The sequence below is a fragment of the Anabrus simplex genome, chromosome 14 (assembly GCF_040414725.1).
Source record: "Anabrus simplex isolate iqAnaSimp1 chromosome 14, ASM4041472v1, whole genome shotgun sequence".
Taxonomy (NCBI): Eukaryota; Metazoa; Arthropoda; class Insecta; order Orthoptera; family Tettigoniidae; genus Anabrus; species Anabrus simplex.
Genome location: NC_090278.1, coordinates 27,838,904 through 27,857,832, shown reverse-complemented (window position 1 = coordinate 27,857,832; position 18,929 = coordinate 27,838,904). Strand labels below are relative to the sequence as shown.

General features: G+C 40.5%; 1 protein-coding gene across 1 annotated transcript in view; it reads left to right on the top strand.

Annotated features, from left to right (window-relative positions):
* Nlg3 (Neuroligin 3) overlaps window positions 1-18,530 on the top strand; it is a 639,972-nt gene extending 621,442 nt beyond the window's left edge. The window contains exon 7 of the mRNA XM_068230271.1: window positions 17,536-18,530. Coding sequence (XP_068086372.1) covers window positions 17,536-18,530 — 995 coding nt within the window. The remainder of the gene's footprint in view (window positions 1-17,535) is intronic.
* Window positions 18,531-18,929: the final 399 nt, after the last annotated feature.

The following is an 18,929-nucleotide window of genomic DNA, read 5'->3' as shown; positions in this document are numbered from 1 at the left end:
TAGTCACTGTAGTGATCATTAACTTCATGACTGTCCAGTTATAATAATTTCTAGAAAATGAATCATTTCGATGAATTTGTTGGTTTTAATAAAATGTTAACAAAAATTTCACAAAAAGGTATTAATTATCTGCGGTTTACTGGTTAGTATGATCAGCTGCCACCCTGGAGAGCTGGGATCGATTCTCGGCTCTCTCACGAAATTTGAAAAGTGTTACGAGGCCTGGAACGGGATCCACTCAGCCTCGGGAGGTCAAATTAGTGGAGTGGGGTTCCATTCCCACCTTAGACATCCTCGAAGTGATTTTCCGTGGTTTCGTACTTCTCCTCCAGGCAAATGCCGCTTTGGTACCGAACTTAAAGCTACGGCCGCTTCTTTCCCTCTTCCTTGCCTATCCCTTCCAATATTCCCATCCCCCACAGCGTTCCTGTCCAGTATAGCAGGTGAGACTACTTGGGCGAGCTACCGGTCCTCTCCCCAGCTGTATCCCCGACACTAAGTCTCTTGAGGCGGTAGAGGTGGGATCTCTCGCTGAGTCCGAGTGAAAAGCAACCCTGGACGGTGGACGGATTAAGAAAGAAAGAAAGAAAGAAAGAAAGGTATTAAAAGACAAAAAATATGTTAATGTTCTGAAAGAGTCGGACAGCTTCGGGTCACCCATCCGAATTTCAACCTCGCTCAATGTTACTTAACTCTCTGCAATTGAAGGAAGATGGGATTAAATTTTTAAGCGTCGTCTGTAGTGTTCCACTTCTGCTTCCTCCTTTAATTCCAGTGTTTGAAAATAAGGTTTCTGAGGACATTCAGGAGTTGAGACAAGGTGTTGATGTCAGGAGATGGAAAAGGGAGGGGGCGTCGAGTTTGAAGGCTGAAAAGTAAGGGAGGTTGTGGGGTGAGAACTGGGGGTGGCTGTTATTGCGTGTCGCTTCTCTAGTTCTAGTGCGGTGTGTGTTGACGAAGTGACACTTTACCTGGTCCCGAGCACGTTACGATCAGAGTGGTGTTGATGACCAGATGATTCCTCTACACGAGACACCTGGGAGGTTTAGAGCAAGGCGGTTATAACAAGTTAAGGACTCGTGTAAAGACGGCGTGGCCTGCGCCGGTCGGTCTGTGTTGGAGGTTGGTTATCTTTCGGTGTAGGAGGTGTTGTGGGCGTGTTGCGGCATTGGTGTGTTAGTAGGAGGCATTTCTGGCGTCTCTGAAGTCTATGGTGGGGCTGTTTACACGTGTGAGTGAGTTTTATGGCGTTTGTTTGGCTTTTATATCAAAAATTAATTCCACAGATGGGACCATAATTTAATTCCACCGACTGCGACTGTTATATAGGCCATAGTATGCATGTCTTATAGGCTTTTTTAAATCGTTTTTCACTTCAGTGTGACATTGAACTCATCAATTGGATTACCACACCTCTTCAAGACGAATTCTGTGGGTGGAGGCGATATTCCCTGTACGTCGTAAGAGGCGACTAAAAGGGGCCCAAGGGGTTCTTATCTGAGTCCTGGCATTACCTCCACTTACTCGCACCGGGCTCCTGACTTTCATCCATCACATCCGACCTCTGTTGATGAACTGTTGTTTCTCTTCCGACCCCAACGGTTTTAGGTTACGAGGCCTAGGGAGTCTTTCATTTTCACTCCCATCATGGCCCTTGTCTTTTTTAGACCGATATCTTCATTTTCCGAAATGTCGGACCCATTCAGTTTTCTCTTTGATTAAGGATTGTAATATAGTGATATTGAATCAAGGTGCAGTAAAGCTAAGGCAGTGAGTTCGCAGTTGCGATCAATTTATAAGAAGGAAGTCAGCTCCCGGACGAAACTATCTTTTCTTTGGTCTGTTTTCAGACCAAGTTTGCTTTACGGGAGTGAAAGCTGTGTGGACTCAGGATATCTTATATCTTATTAGACATGAAAGTAGCGAGAATGATTGCTGGTACAAACAGATGTGAACAATGGCAGGAGAGAACTCGGAATGAGGAGATAAAGGCTAAGTTAGGAATGAACTCGATGGATGAATCTGTACGCATAACCCGGCTTCGGTGGTGGGGCTTTGTGATGCGAATTAAGGAGGAAAGGTTACCTGGGAGAATACTGAAGGGTAAAAGAAGTAGGGACAATAGTTAGACTCAGTTTCTATCGATTTAAAGATAAGAGGTATGGAAGTAAACGAGGGCACAGCACTAGTTGCAAATAGGGATTTGTGGGGACGTTTAATAAATTCAAAGAGGCTTGCAGAAGGAACGCTGAAAAGCATAACGGTCTACAATGATGATGTACGTAGTGTTGATACAGAGTGGTAACGTAGTTGATCCTCCTCTTAAAACATTCAAGAATGTACTAGTTCGTAAAATAGTGCTAATTGCCTAGCACATGAATGAAATCAGTACTGAATAATTCCTAAATGTTGTTGTTTGAGTCATCAGTCCATAGACTGGTTTGATGCAGCTCTCCATGCCAACCTATCCTGTGCTAACCTTTTCATTTTTACGTAATTATTGTATCCTACATCTGCTCTAATCTGCTTGTCATATTCATACCTTGGTCTACCCCTACCGTTCTTACCACCTACACTTCCTTCAAAAACCAACTGAACAAGTCCTGGGTGTCTTAAGATGTGTCCTATCATTCTATCTCTTCTTCTCGTCAAATTTAGCCAAATCGATCTCCTATCACCAATTCGATTCAGTATCTCTTCATTCGTGATTCGATCTATCCATCTCACCTTCAGCATTCTTCTGTAACACCACATTTCAAAAGCTTCTATTCTCTTTCTTTCTGAGCCAGTTATCGTCCATGTTTCACTTCCATACAATGCCACGCTCCACACGAAAGTTTTCCAAAACATCTTTCTAATTCCGATATCAATGTTTGAAGTGAGCAAATTTCTTTTCTTAAGAAAGCTCTTCCTTGCTTGTGCTAGTCTGCATTTTATGTCCTCTTTACTTCTGCCATCGTTAGTTATTTTACTACCCAAGTAACAATATTCATCTACTTCCTTTAAGACTTCATTTCCTAATCTAATATTTCCTACATCACCTGCCTTCGTTCGACTGCACTCCATTACTTTTGTTTTGGACTTATTTATTTTCATCTTGTACTCCTTATCCAAGACTTCATCCATAACATTCAGCAACTTCTCGAGATCTTCTGCAGTCTCAGATGAAATAACAATATCATCGGCAAATCTCAAGGTTTTGATTTCCTCTCCTTGGACAGTGATTTCCTTTCCAAATTTACCTTTGATTTCCTTTACTGCCTGTTCTATGTAAACATTGAAAAGGAGAGGAGACAAACTGCAGCCTTGCCTCACGCCTTTCTGGATTGCTCCTTCTTTTTTTCAAAGCCCTCGATTCTTATCACTGCAGACTGATTTTTATACAGATTGTAGATAATTCTTCGTTCTCGGTATCTGATCCCTATCATCTTCAGAATCCTAAATATGGATCACGAAATAGTCTGTCCCTTAACTAAGAACTATTAATTGCAGTTAAGACTGGAATGTTACTATTTTTAATACGCAAAAAAGACGATTTTTCAATTTTAACCTTAAAAATCTCCCGTTCCTCCTCTTTCAAATTCCTTTATCAGTTTTGCCTTAACGCTATTTTTAAGAGTCTCAATGCCGGATTTAAAATGTAGTGCCATGGTGTATATAGAGCACCTTGTCAGACAATATTGGCTTCAAAGTTCTTTGGAACTACCATTTCAATAATAACGCTGGAATATATTCGCCTTGTGGTAGGCCTAGGCTGTGCATAAGAGGAGAAAGACATCTGACGGTTTTAAAGCATGATGTGTTTCTCTTAAAACGTACAATTGCATTTTTCCATATTAAACGGAGATTGTATCTTGTATACTGACCACGTTAAATTTGTCTCATTTAGGTACATTTATGTCAAGAACTACGCATGGCTAAGCCATAACATTTTAGGGGCTCATAGAGCATGATTGTCTCTTCTAAATGCCATTTTTGTAGCTAGATGGTTTGTATTGTACGGTTTTTAGAAATAATTTCGTAAATTATTAAAAAATATATATATTTTTTCAATTTAATTAATTGACGATTGCCAATTTCTCAGAAACAAACAAACAAAGGGCAATGAAAATTATACAATTTACAAAGAATAAGAACGTGAGAAAAATTGTTTGGTAATTATCAATTAATTTGAAAAATATGGATTTTTTTACAACTTAAGAAATTATTTCTTAAAGACACTTTATGCAAACTATCTAGCTAAAAAATGGCGTTTGGAAAATAAAATCATTCTCTATCAGCCGATAAAATTTTACTTCCATATCATGTATATGTCTTGAGATAAATGTACCTAAATGTGACAAATTTAACATACCGGTAGTGTACAAGGTACAATCCCCCTTAAAATAATATCAACTCATTGTCATGTATAAAATGGTGCTTGCAACAGGGTTTTTATCGGATTAACCTGAAATTTTCATATAATGTTTCAGTATGAACAGGAATTAAAACTAGTTCTCCACTGCATTGTCAACTGAATATTAATTTCATATTTTTGCTTTTAAAATACCACCAAACTAAATGTTTGCCTATTGTATGAATAATGAAAACTGGAAAGACTTATATCTCGTATAGTTTATACCTGACTGTAAAACAAAGATTTGTTTCTTAAACATACGAGTATTTTGTACAAGTTTGCCAAATTATAGCCCAAAAAATTAAAACTGTGCCGCGAGAAGTATTTTGCATGCAACATATAAAAACAGATCTGATTTGTTAGTAACTTTGCAACAAATTAACTAATCAACTCCAAACATTGCGTAACGCTTTATCTTATTAATATATACTTGTGTTTTAAATTTAATTATGATAAGTGTTAAAATGCATATGTTCCAAATTTCGTCATAACACCCCTTAAGACCTTAGACAAATAAAGAACTGTCCAATACCTAAAACGAATCAAGAAGTGTTTACGCCCTAAAGCAAACATAAAACCGACGAACATTTAAACGGAAAAAATGAGTATCTCGCCAGTAAAGTAATTCAGTACTTGCCTACACCCGTAATCGTCTCAAAATCAAGATAGTCTCTGAGATGTCAACCCTTTAAAATTAATAACGCGCACATGAATTTCAAAATACGTCAAGGACTCCCTGGGTCAAACGATCAACTTAGAATTTCCTCATCTACATCTTCTTCTTGTAGTACCGGGTGAGTTGGCCGTGCGGTTAGGGGCGCACAGCTGTCAGCTTGCATCCGGGAGATGTTGGGTTCGAATCCCACTGTCGGCAGCCCTGAAAGTGGTTTTTCGTTGTTTTCCTTTTTATTGCTAGTTGCTTTACGTCGCCCGACACAGATAGGTCTTATGGCGACGATGGGACAGGAAAGGCCTAGGAATGGGACGGAAGCGGCCGTGGCCTTAATGAAGGTACAGCCCCAGCATTTGCCTGGTGTGAAAATGGGAAACCACGGAAAACCATCTTCAGGGCTGCTGACAGTGGGGTTCGAACCCACTATCTCCCGGATGCGAGCTCACAGCTGCGCGCTCCTAACCGCACGGCCAACTCGCCCGGTTTTCCCCTACTGCTTTTTCATACCATCCAACAGAACAGGGAACATACCCTGAGAACATCTACGTAAGATTTCAACTTTGTATAAATTTCTCTCCCGTTTGATAAATGACCCACTTTTTTGTCAAGTGTCACAAATTCGTAATTGATTATGAAGAATATTGAACCTACACCTGGTTTAAGTCGTCGGATGGATGTTTCAGACAAGTCTGTGCTGTAAAGAGAAAATCGTTAATCCTCTTGTTAATAACCTCAGTGCTGGAAAGAGTCTGAGAATGGTGATTGCAATAAGTTTTAATAACGATTTCAGATAGGAAAATTTAAAGAGCATTAATTTCCCTTCAACTAAATTGGAATTCCGATTGCATTCTCAAAACTCAATAAACAAATTAGCGAACTAATTAGCGGCTAAACTCGATCTTGTACAAATCGATAAATGATCTCCTTAATGAAGTAGTGAAATCTGTAAATGGATGCTGTTAGAGGAACTTCAATATAAAAGATTATTAAGACGTTCGAATTATTGCTAAGGGAAATGCTCGTTATAACCAGGAGGTAATCTGTCATATCAGATACACGTATGACGTTCTGATACTTGCAGTAGAAACCAACATGCGGAGTCTAGATCAGAGGTGTTCAGCTGGGCGCCCGTTGAGGCTAGAACAGTGCAGATGGGTTGATGTGACGTAAATGCGGGCAGCTTACGTAGCAAAGCATACGTCACAGTGAAGCGAGAGAGCGAACGCAGTTTGCAGGGAAAGGAACAGTGACGTTAGATTATGATTTCAAAGCTCACCTCCACTACTCGCCGAAATGCGTAATAGAGTACTATACATAAGGAAAAATGCTATAATCGCAATAAAACCGACCTTTTGAAGATATTCCAATTTGATTTATACTACACTCGATATAAACAGTCAGTTTTATTTTCTTGTATCTATATATTCAAAGAAGACTAAAACGTTATAATTTCTTTTTGAAATTTACGTAGCAAGGTTTAAGGGAACGTGCTACAATTTACAATTCCTTGGATAGGAATGACAGTATTTCCATTTCTTAAAAAGAAAAATTCCTTTTATTCATTCAGCAAAAAGTAATGTATTTACATAATTCAACAAGTTCACTTCATGATTTGGTACAGTGTTGTTGTGTTGTTTGAATTTCCCTGTTCACTGAATTTGAAAATAGTATTTAAAACTTATCAGGCGTCCGATAATAATGGCTAGCCTCTAAATGGCGAAGGAGTTTCATCACGAGTGGGGACATGAATATTTACTATCCAAGATTAAAGTACAAGAACAATGCAAATGTATCTACGAAATAGATGTTATACACGGAAAGCATGATTGGATTGTTGGTGAGTTTATCAGATAATTTAGATCCAAGAAATTACAAACCACAGCTTAACCACCTTAACTCTGCATTAATTAGAAATGCTTCTATAGCACCTCTAATAGTGAAAATTGTAATTCATTACTAAAGTCCGGTTTTTTATGCAGTAACAGGTTAGACTGAAAACTAATTTGGTTAGTAGGAAGTATCGGCCTCCCGCTCTTCCACAATGTAGCAAGAGTAACATAAATTATAGGGGTTCTTAAGGGTCGTACCCCTAATGTTTATGCAAACCCCATAGCATAGTTGTTGTGAAGGTAGACTGTACTTGCTATCCGCTTCAGTAAGTTTGCACTCTAACCTATTAATGCATAAAAATCCGGGCTCTATTCATTACGTACATTACAAAAATATTTGAGGATGTAGACCCGTTTATTGTATCCGGTCAGAATACATAAACCGCAATGAACATAAATAAATTATTTCTTGCAACATAATTGAAAATAACGTGGATTGCTGCCCTCGTTCATTCATAATTTACTGCCTCTGTTTCGAGCTCGTATATCGCCGCAGTGGTCGAGAGTGACTGGGAGAAGTTCGTCACGGCCTGTGACGTAACCACAACGTCACTGCGGCTGAATAGCCCACTTACAGTGCTGGGCGCTCGCTCAGTGTGAACACCTCTGGTCTAGCAGGGTACATGGTCATCTCCATAGCAACAGTCCAGACACTACAAGAATTGCCGACTCCGAGATCGTCAGTCGCTTCGAATAGGACTAGGGGAATGTTTTCATTCCCCTCCCCAAAGGGGAGGAGCGGGCCACCTAGAAGGTAACGCCTTCTCTCTGGCCAGGAGATTTGGCGGGTTTGGAGGATTAATTAGGTTTGTGGGCGGAGGGGATAGGTTTGATTCTGTGAAGGAGTTGGGAGGGGGTTTCGACCTCTTGGCTAAGTATTTATTGATTTTTTCAGTAAGTACAGAATATTTACAAATTACAATTTTGGTGTTTTTACATATTGGTTTTTAACATTATCAGTCTTGTTCTGATGCTTCCGGTCTTCTTGCTGTTTTGGTAAAAGATTTGTCTCCAACGTATTGTTTTTACAGTTATAGTTTGGAAATATATGGAAATATATCCCTTGCCCCCGGTTTGATTGTTTGAGTTTATTGGGGGGGCTATTAGGATATTTACAATAGACGGTTACTTATTTTACATTATTTACATTATTTACAGTTTAGATTCTTTGATATTTACATGGATATTTACATGGATATTTACAGGTTTTGTCTTAATTACATTTTCCTAGTTGTTCACCGTGCTATTTACAAGTGTTGGTTTTAATTTAAATTTTACAATAATTTCTTCTTGCCTTGTTGTTGGGGATACTCTCCTTCTGAAACATATGAGATAAATGTTAGTACATGTATTGTATACTTCTGCTTTGTAGAGGGGAGGGGGGTTCCGACGAGGGCTCGTGGGGCTTTAATTGGGGAGTGGGTGGTAGGGTTGTGGTTTAGGTGGGGTGTGGGGTTACAGGGGTTTGGGTGGCGGTAATTCTGTGGCGGGTAGGGTGTCACAGCTTACTTTTCTTACGTGTTGCCGCTATCGGGTGGGGGTGTGGGAGCGATAGTGGGTGGGAGTGCTAGCCTAGGGTTGGTATTCATTCATTCATTCATTTATTTCAATTAATTCCAACGAGCCTGCAGGCTCATACATAGGAATTGTACAGGACATTACATACTGGCGGGCACTTACACATCAAAATATAGTTTGTGTATATAAGATAATTAGTAAATGGTTGAACATATAAACACATACAACATATAAAATATGTACATCATCAATATGAGGATTACAGAGAATTATTTCTGACTGTATTTACATTTACGTAACATGAAAGTTGCAAAGGTACAAGAATGGATTATGGAGTATTTTCATTTACATAAGAGTTGCTGAAGTACAAGAATAGATTTCAGATTATTTACAATTACATAACACAAAAGTTGCAGACGTACAGGAATTGATTACAGAGTATTTACAGTATATATACATAACACAGAGTTGCAGAGGTACAAGAACAGATTACAGAGTATTTACATTTACATAACATAAAAGTTGTAGGGGAGAAGAATAGTTCCGGACAATTTGCAAGATTGTTTGGGAGAATGCCTTAAATGACAACTGATATTTTGATTTAAACAGCACTGTACCTTTCCCAAAAATAATGCTTGACTCTTTGTTTGAATTTTGCCAAAGTTGGTGCTGTTTTTATCTCCACAGGGATGTTATTAAATAACTGGATCGCAGAGAACTTCAAGCTGTTTATACCATATTTATAAGAGTGGGAAGATTTTTACTCGGGTAGTTTGTGGGTGCTTCACCTGGGATCTGTTGTCACTAATAGCAAAGACTGTGGTCCTGTGAATGCATTGTGATGTTGAGAAATTCAATTACTCTCTAGAAGAAACTAATCCTCATGCAAACCATACACTGTTGCAATATATGCAGTAGGAACTTGAACCATGAAAATGGCTGATCGCCGGAGAAAGGACAGTCTACTTTGGCAAGTCAATAAGTATCTGCTCTATTTGTCGTTAAGATGGCTCTATGGTGTTGTGTACTCACCAGCCGCTAGATGGCACTGTTGTCTGCGTCTGTGTTAGGTTTCAGCGTTTCAGATCAGTACAGCTTGCGCTGCTGCGACTAAAGATGGCCGTGCCACTCCCTGTTTGCACCAAGGAAGAACAGTGTTCCGTACTCCGTGGTCTGAGGGTGTACCAGAAGTGGAAATTCATATAATACTTTCAGCACAATACGAGGAAAATGTTTTGCCACAGCGAAGTGTTTACCAGTAGACTGAACAGTTCCAAACGGGTCGCACAATCGCGAAGGATGAGGAAAGATGAGGGCGTCCATCTGCACCAGTAAATGATGCTATTATAGAAGCATCGTGCGTACAGTCCCGATCTCGATCCGTCGGATTACCATCTGTTTGGTCTATCCCTTTCAGACCTGAAAGAAAACTGGAGGTGTGAATTTTTCTTTGTACGTCCAGAACTGACTAAAATGCTCCTCAATACACATATTAATAGTTTATTTTACAAAATAAAAACTAACATCCGAAAAACAGGACTCGCACAATTGTGCGTATCAAAATTCAAAACCTCGTTGTATCACGTACGATGGTGTAGCTTCAAAATTTACGTTCACTAACCAATGTACACACTTCATTGAATATATTCCGGTATTCAGTAAAGCTTCTAGATTAATATAAACGCAGTAAATAAATACTTACTTTCGGCACTACTGCTTCCTGCCATCTCGCCGATCAACTGTGCTTTTTAAACTCTTCTTCCTTCGCCCTGGCGGCCAAGCGCATACTAAAATCAATTGAAATACACGCCACGTGTGCTGCACAATCACTGCAGTCCGGTGTAGCGCCGAAAAAACATCAAATACGGTCAGGGATAACTAAAATACGAACCCGCACAATTGTGCGTACTCGGTCTGAAAGGGCTATTTAAAAATTCTCTAAGCAGCCTTCGATTCAGCTCCGATCAACAGGTGAAGGCAGCGGTGCATACATGACTTATTGCACAACCAAACATTTTTTTGCAAAGGGTATCAGACAGCTTGTAAAACGGTGGACCATGTGCATTTAAAATCAGGGTAACAATGTTGAAAAATGATATCAATAAAAAGTGTGTGCTCTCTTTGTAATAAATTATAAATATTGATTGCAGATACTTATTGACTTGCCCTCGTATAAATGGGGTGTTACAGAAGAATGCTGAAATTGAGATTGATAGGTCAAATCACAAATGAATAGGTACTGAAATGAATTGGTGAGAGGAGATGGATTTAACTTAATTTGACGAGAAGAAGAGATAGGATGATAGGACACAACATAAGACACCCAGGACTTGTTCAGTTGATTCAGTTGGTTGGTGTAGGGGGTAAGAACGGTAGGGGAAGACCCATGTATGATCAAAAAAACAGATTATAGCAGATGTAGGATGTGATGATTACGTGGAAATGAAAATGTTACTACAGTATAGGGTGGCATAACCACTCCAGGGACTGGTGACCCAGACAACAAATAAGGAACAACACGGTGTCCTCACATAGTAAAGTAAACGTGTGTCTTCATCCCGAGGTGGTGCAGCTCTTTTCAGGCACACCCCCATTGGAGGTGAGCTGCGTGTACCATTTGAACCATATACCAGCCCTCCTGCCATTCTTAAATTTCTGGCAGTACCGGGAATCGAACCCGGACCCCCGAGAACGGCAGCTAATAACACTAACCGTTACGGTACGGAGGCGGACTCCTCACATAGTATCCATTGGTATTTTTTGTTTTAGGTGGCATGCAGAATTTTACTGTATCATCAGTGTTTTAAAACATTCTCGGTTATGATATATAACTCAAGTCCCAAAACGCTTCAATCTAGAGTTATTTTATTCTGCCAATTTATGAGGCCTTAAATTCCCCTTCAACGACATCAACAGAGTAAGGAAAGTGCTTGGCCTTAAATTAAAGCATTCATAAAACACAATTCTTGCGAATGAGCAAGCAGAAAAATATCACACTGTAAGGAAACCCAATTGAAAGGTTGAAGAATAAGATCTCGATGTAGAAATTCGAAGAACTGGGTTTCTGAACATCTTGAGTCACCAACAACGAGGATCGGGAAATGATGCCAAGTGTTAACACTCAAAAAACGCTAGAAGACAGCCCATTTCTAATACATCTTCCCAAATGAGAAGCACAGCCTAATACAGTACAACCTATCATAGAACCCACGATACGGCAACTCTGTTATGGGAAACGCAAACAAACAAACAGCCCTGATTTCTCCAAAAGTCTGGAGATCATTATTATTAGTAGTAGTAGCAGTAGTAGTATTATTATTAAGCCCTATGGCGTAGAAGTAGCGTGCCTGTCTGTTATTTCCAAGGCCCTGGGTTCGTTTTCCGGCCAATTCAAGTATTTAAATTCTGGACTGAGGAGTAGAACTGGGTTCACTTGATACGAGATTTTCTCAAGCTCTTTGTTACAGGAAGAAAGCACACAGTGGGAAGATGACGCTACTGACCTACTGTACACATACGAACAGTGGTTGCCATGGTTACAGTGGTGTCGAGAGACTGATGATGCTAATTCCAGAGAGACTGAAAATATATCGATGTTGATACAAGAAATTCGGAACTATATGTATACTTTCAGACGTAGAATTTCACGACCACTAAATGACATAATAATAATTTGGGAATATTAGGTCACGTTTCGGTCCTACCACGGGGTTCACTCGATACGAGATTTTCTCAAGCTCTTAGTTACAGGAAGAAATCGTAGCAGCCCAAAGCGATGTAGGCGAAGCTTTGTCTCACCCTGTAATAATTAAGACGGGAATCCTTCAAGGCAGTATTATTGGAACTTTGTGTTTTCTTACATATATATGAGTAAAGTAGTGGAATCAGAGGTAAGGCCTTTTGCGGATATTGTTATTCTCTATAGAGTAATAAATAAGTTACAAGATTTCGTGCAACTGCAAAATGACCTCGATAATCTTATGAGATGGACAGCAGGCAATGGTATGATGATAAACGGGGTTAAAAGTCAGGTGATGATTTTTACAAATAGGAAAACTCCTCTCAGTTTTAATTACTGCATTGATGGGGTGAAAGTTCCTTTTGTGGATCATTGAAAGTATATAGTTGTTAACATAAGAAAACATCTTCATTGGGGTAATCACATAAATGGGATTGTAAATAAATGGTACAGATCTCTTCACATGGTTATGATGGTGTTTAGGGGCTGTAGAAATGATGTAAAGGAGAGGGCATATAAGTCTCTGGTAAGACCCCAACTAGAGTATGGTTCCAGTGTATGGGACTCTCACCAGCATTACTTGATTCGAGAACTGGAAAAAATCCAAAGAAAAGCAGCTTTATTTGTTCTGAGTGATTTACGACAAAAGAGTAGCGTTACAAAAATGTTGCAAAGTTTGGGCTGGGAAGACTTGGGAGAAAGGAGACGATCTGCTCGACTAACTGACCTGTCAGTGGAGAGATGGCGTGGAACGACATAATTAGATGAATAAGTTTGAGTGGTGTCTTTAAAAGTAGGAAATATCACAATATGAAAATAAAGTTAGAACTCAAGAGGACAAATTGGGGTAAATATTCGTTTATAGGAATGGGAGTTAGGGATTGGAGTAACTTAACAAGGGAGATGTTCAATACATTTCCAATTTATTTGAAATCATTTAAGAAAAGGCTAGGAAAAAAAACAGATAGGGAATCTGCCACCTGGGCGACTTCCCTAAATGCAGATCAGTAGTGAATGATTGAATATCCCTTGACTTCGAGCCGTTTTCCCACGAGGAATCTCTCTCTTTCTAAGGAGAATGCTGCAACCCCACGAACTGGTATAACTGTGTTAGTATTGTCAGCATATTCGTTATTTCTGTACACGGTAGCCTTGTTTGTTTAACTGTACAGCCTGAGGCGAAGGAGGCTCTCTAGACACGCAAAGCTAGCAGCCCAAAGCGATGTGGAGAAAGAGCATCATTAAAAACAAAAGAATATAGCCGAGCGCTCTTTTACTCCTACGTCTCGAGTAGATACACTCCCGCTCTCAACGACAGCCAGTGGCCTTCTTCACCACTTATACTCTTCTCATCCCATTTTCAAACCAAAAGTTACAAGCTCAGTTACAACAGTGTTCATTTAACGCTAAAATAACTTCTCATTTCGACGGGAAAAGAATGAAATGGAGAGTTGTTGTTCATATTTCAAACAATTGCAGGTCACCCATAGAACAAAGCAGTCTGATTCTGAACGAAAACTTAAGTACAAAAGAGACCCTTTAATCCGACACGCGCAATAATCGGGCACAACGAGTCTCGGTACTGCAAGGTAAGGTAAGGGTTGTTCTGCCCGAAGGCAGGTCCGAACCTCCGCAGAGGTGTTCCTGAGCCGGAGTTTACGTGCGGTAGGGTGGCCAGTTCCTTTCCGCTCCTCTATTCCCTTACCCCCACCAACAGCGCGTGGCAACCCATCCAACTCCTGACCACGCCCAATGTTGCTTAACTTCGAAGATCTCACGGGATCCGGTGTTTCAGCACGGCTACGCCCGCTGGCAAGATAAAGTTATACAATCCTCTTTAAAAGCCAGGATAGGCCTACTGACGTAGAAGATGGACCAAAAATATACCATTTTTTATACAATTTGCATTACGTCGCACCAACACAGACAGGTTTTGTGGCGACAATGGGATAAGAAAGAAGGGACTAGGAGTGGGAAGGAAGCGGCCGTGGTCTTAATTAAAGTACAGTCCCAGTATTTGGCTAGTGTGAAAATGGGAAACCACGGAATAACCATCTTCAAGTTTGCTGATAGTGTGCTTCGAAGCCACTATCTCCCGAATGCAAGTCCACAGCTGCGCGCCACTAACCGCACGGCCCACTCCCTCGGTTTTAAATAAATTAAGTATGGTTATAAATGGCCATTCATTGAATAGAACATATTTTTCATTTAATTAGTATTTAAAATACTACATTGTTTTATTTTAATGTGTATTTTTAACAGTGCACAGTATTGTTTAAGCTTTTTACAAAGAATTAAACGATTTCATTTAAATAACCTTATCTTTCATTGAGTCTGGCTCCATGGCTAAATGGTTAGCGTGCTGGCCTTTGGTGACAGGGGTCCCGGGTTCGATTCCCGACAGGGTCGGGAATTTTAATCTTAATTGGTTAATTTCGCTGGCACGGGGGCTGGGTGTATGTGTGTAGTCATCATTATAATTTCATCCTCATCACGACGCGCAGGTCGCCTACGGGTGTCAAATCTAAAAAAATCTGCATCTGGTGAGCCGAACTTATCCCCGGACACACGCGGCACTATAATAATTATAATTTCGTGTGGCTGTTTTTAGCGGAATGCAGCCCTTGTAAGGCAGACCCTCCGATGAGGGCGGGCGTCATCTGCCATGTGTAGGTAACTGCGTGTTACTGTGGTGGAGGATAGTGTTGTGTGTGGTGTGTGAGTTGCAGGGATGTTGGAGACAGCACAAACACCCAGTCCCCGCGTCAATGGAATTAAACAATGAAGGTTAAAATCCCCGAACCGCCCGAGAATCGAACCCGGGACCCTCCTAACCGAAGGCCAGTACGCTGACCATTCATCCAACGAGTCGGACATTCCCGGCACTAAAAGCCATACATCATTTCATTTCCATTTCATCTTTCATTGAACATCCAGTAATCTCCAAGGCAGGCATCCCACAGGGAAGTGTTTCAGGACCTTTGCTATTTATTCTATACGTAAACGGCATTTCCTCATACACTAGGCAAGCTACCTTTTGTTACCACTGTAGAAAGTAATAAATATCTGTCATATTACTTCACATATTACTTCGAAAATGAGCATGATACTAGATATGATCCTCACCTATTGTATACCACACTTCAAAACTGAATAAAAAATTATCACATTCTTAATTAATAACAATTTTAGAAAATGATTAATTAAACGTTATGATAGAAGACTCGTTAACTCTTTAAATATGATTTCAATGTTGATATCCCTATTCCGAGTTACGGTGAACTCCTTTATGAAATTCAAAATAGTTTGACCCATCCTAGAAATGTAGCATCCAACATTATATAGATTGTATGCACTGTTTTTAAAATCTCAATACCGGGCGAGTTGGCCGTGCGCGTAGAGGCGCGCGGCTGTGAGCTTGCATCCGGGAGATAGTAGGTTCGAATCCCACTATCGGCAGCCCTGAAGATGGTTTTCCGTGGTTTCCCATTTTCACACCAGGCAAATGCTGGGGCTGTACCTTAATTAAGGCCACGGCCGCTTCCTTCCAACTCCTAGGCCTTTCCCATCCCATCATCGCCATAAGACCTATCTGTGTCGGTGCGACGTAAAGCCAATAGCAAAAAAAAAAAAAATCTCAATTTTTCTTCAATTCCATTACTGTAAATCATCTTCCGTACACATTACAGATGAACAATTTTGCAAAGTTTCATTGAGCAGAGACAAATAGTTTTCAATATATTTTGTTTCTTGTGTGAGAAAACTGTTGAGAAACAAAGCTGTAAAGTTTAACACATTTAGATTCACATTTTGTCCTAGAAGGCCCCACTGGAATAAGTTAACCCGTTCACAGCATGTTCTTCCAATCTAATTCGTCTTCTAAATCTTGTAACCTCCTAAGCTGCCTATTTTTGCCCCTCTCGACTTGACAGAAAATAAGCCGTTTTGTGTCGTGATTTTCCATTGCTACATCCATTCAAAATTTGGAAGGTTTTACTTAAACTTACGTATATGCCAAACCATACTGATTTTTTTCTTAAAATTGAATGTGTCCATACACAAAAGCATAAACTTGCATATGATAGTAAAAAAAAGGAATTGGACTTGTTTCTGCATTTTCTATTGCATGATCTTCCCTAGAACTGTAGCTACCATATTCACGCGTTCGACTTACAAAATATAATATCACGGTAATAACTCTGAATTGATTGAAAAGACAAGAGACGTCAATGCCGACCTTCAGCAACTTATTGCTTATTCCTTAAAATATTCCCTCCTTCTCAACCCCTCCAAGACTCAAGCAATCGTTATTGGTTCTCAGAAATGTTTGGATACACTAGGAGACGAAACAATTCCTTCACTAATACTGAATGCCAGAGTAATTCCATTTGGCTAAACTGTGAGAAATCTTCAAGTAACAATGAACGAAACTTTAAATTGGTTTGAACATATTAAAAGTGTTCTTACAAAGATATTTTCGATCTTCACTCCCTTAAGATGGGATATTTTGGGATGTAATTTGAGAGTCAGACCAGAACCCCAGGTAAACGACATCCTAAACATAAGATTTTGATACGAAGAAAATTTATAAATTTTGTATATTCCCCGAGACGAGGTGTAAATGTCAAGTCTTAGTTCATAGCTTTATTTTTGTGCATTGCAACCATTTATGTACAACAGAGATATTTGGAACTTTTTCTCCTCGCACCCTGCAAACCTCCACCACATTTAGAGATATTTTGAAATGATATATACTGTAGTGTACCCTTCAGTTGCTACTTTCTAAAAATAAAGTCAGTTTGTAATACTCCCTGTTATTTTCCCGTTACAAATGAAGAAATCTACATATAACGAATTTATTTTTCCGTGCATTGGCCCTTAAATACGTCTGAAACATGAATAAAGTCATCGGCCGCGGAGCTATTCGCAAAAATTAGATAATAGGAGAGATCATTAATGACAGGTGATGTTACCTATGAGTTGAATCATCATCATCGTACAATAACACGATTTTGGCGAGTATGGACGTCAAATTATAATATTTCATTAATAAAAAATTTTGTTTTGAAGCGTGGTTTAGTTTTGGGCTTTTCACCTGGTTGTATGAGGTGAAAACTTTGCTTAATAATTTGACATGAACATCAGATGGCTTCGGAAAGTGTGTCCATACAAAACCCAAAGTGAGCCAGAATTATCTGGAAATATGAATTATGTCAGTGTCATTGAGTATAGATGGTGAAGATTATTTGAGTCTGCTGACTGAAAAATTAAAAATTATCGTCCATGTTTGAAATCTAATGTGCGCTCTTCTCTGTTTCAGACACGAAGCCCAAGGTGAAATCGCACTACCGAGCGCATCGCCTTTCCTTCTGGCTCAACCTAGTGCCTGACCTACATCGTCGAGGCGGTGACGAGGTGCCAATGTCACACCATCAACTGGACGACGACGATCCTCCACGTCCTGGAACGGCGTCGCAGCCTCACAGTCCGTCAGACACCCGTCTGACAGCACCGTCGTCACGTCGACCTCAAGAAACCACCACCACGACGCCCGCCAGTCTGCCATCAAGACCAGAGGGGTTGCCTAGCAACCTGTCTGCAGGCACCAGCCAGTCACTGCTGCCGTCTGTTGTGGGAGACGATAGCAGCTCCGCCGCGGCTGCAGCGTCCGCGACACCTCCACAACAGCCGCCAGAAGACGGCTTCGCTGCCTACTCAACAGCGCTCAGCGTCACTATCGCCATAGGGTGTTCCTTATTAATACTAAACGTTCTCATATTTGCGGGTGTTTATTACCAGCGTGATAAGACACGGTTACATCAAGAAGGCGGTGGCAGCGGAGGAAGTGGCGGTAGAAACGGCAATAAGAAACGTACTGAAAATGGTCAGATGCCTAATAGTATTTGTGGTGATTTGTTAGGGGTAGATAGTGCCGCAGGGGGTGCTAATAGTGGGGTGTTAAAAGGGGCAGATCCTATTCACCACCATGCTCATTCACATCACCACCATCACCATCAGTTGCCCCCTCCAGAGTTTGCAGATCTACCACCCCCGACGGCGGCTAACACTAATGGGAGTAGCGGTGGTAGCAATGCCGTCCCCAGGCCACCACCACCCCCAAAGACTCCAAAACCACCCATCCCTTCTTTGTCAGCGCAAGGACAGACTGGGGGAGGAACGGGTGGTTTGCCAGAATCTCAACCCCTTTTACCCCCACACAATATCCCTCTGTTGAACACGGGGACACTTACCAAGAAGAATTCATCTTCGGCGGCAGGTAACAATAAACCTAAAATGGAAGAATTACGAGTGTGACGCCAGGACCTCGAGGAACAGCATTCGTTTACAATCACAACAGACGTTTGACAGATATATACAATCTTACAGGGCTCAAATTAATTTTAGATGGAGTAATTTTTGTCTATTTTAGGCAAGAAAGAAAAGAGGGGCATTACATGTCCAAATATGTGTAAAAGAAATCTCTGAACTGACATAAAATTTCAGAAACAAATCAGGTGTCTTTATCCAATGTTTTGAAGAACACTCCTAAATACGCCAAGCAACTGCAGCTAGAGCATTTGAATTACGAACGAGCCGTGCCGCGTTTTTCTTATCGGTGACATAACAGTCGTCTGCCGAGTTCAATGTGCAGGAGGTGAGCTCGCATTTCTCTTGGCATCGGATGAAAGGAAAGCTTGTTAGTGAGGCAGTGCC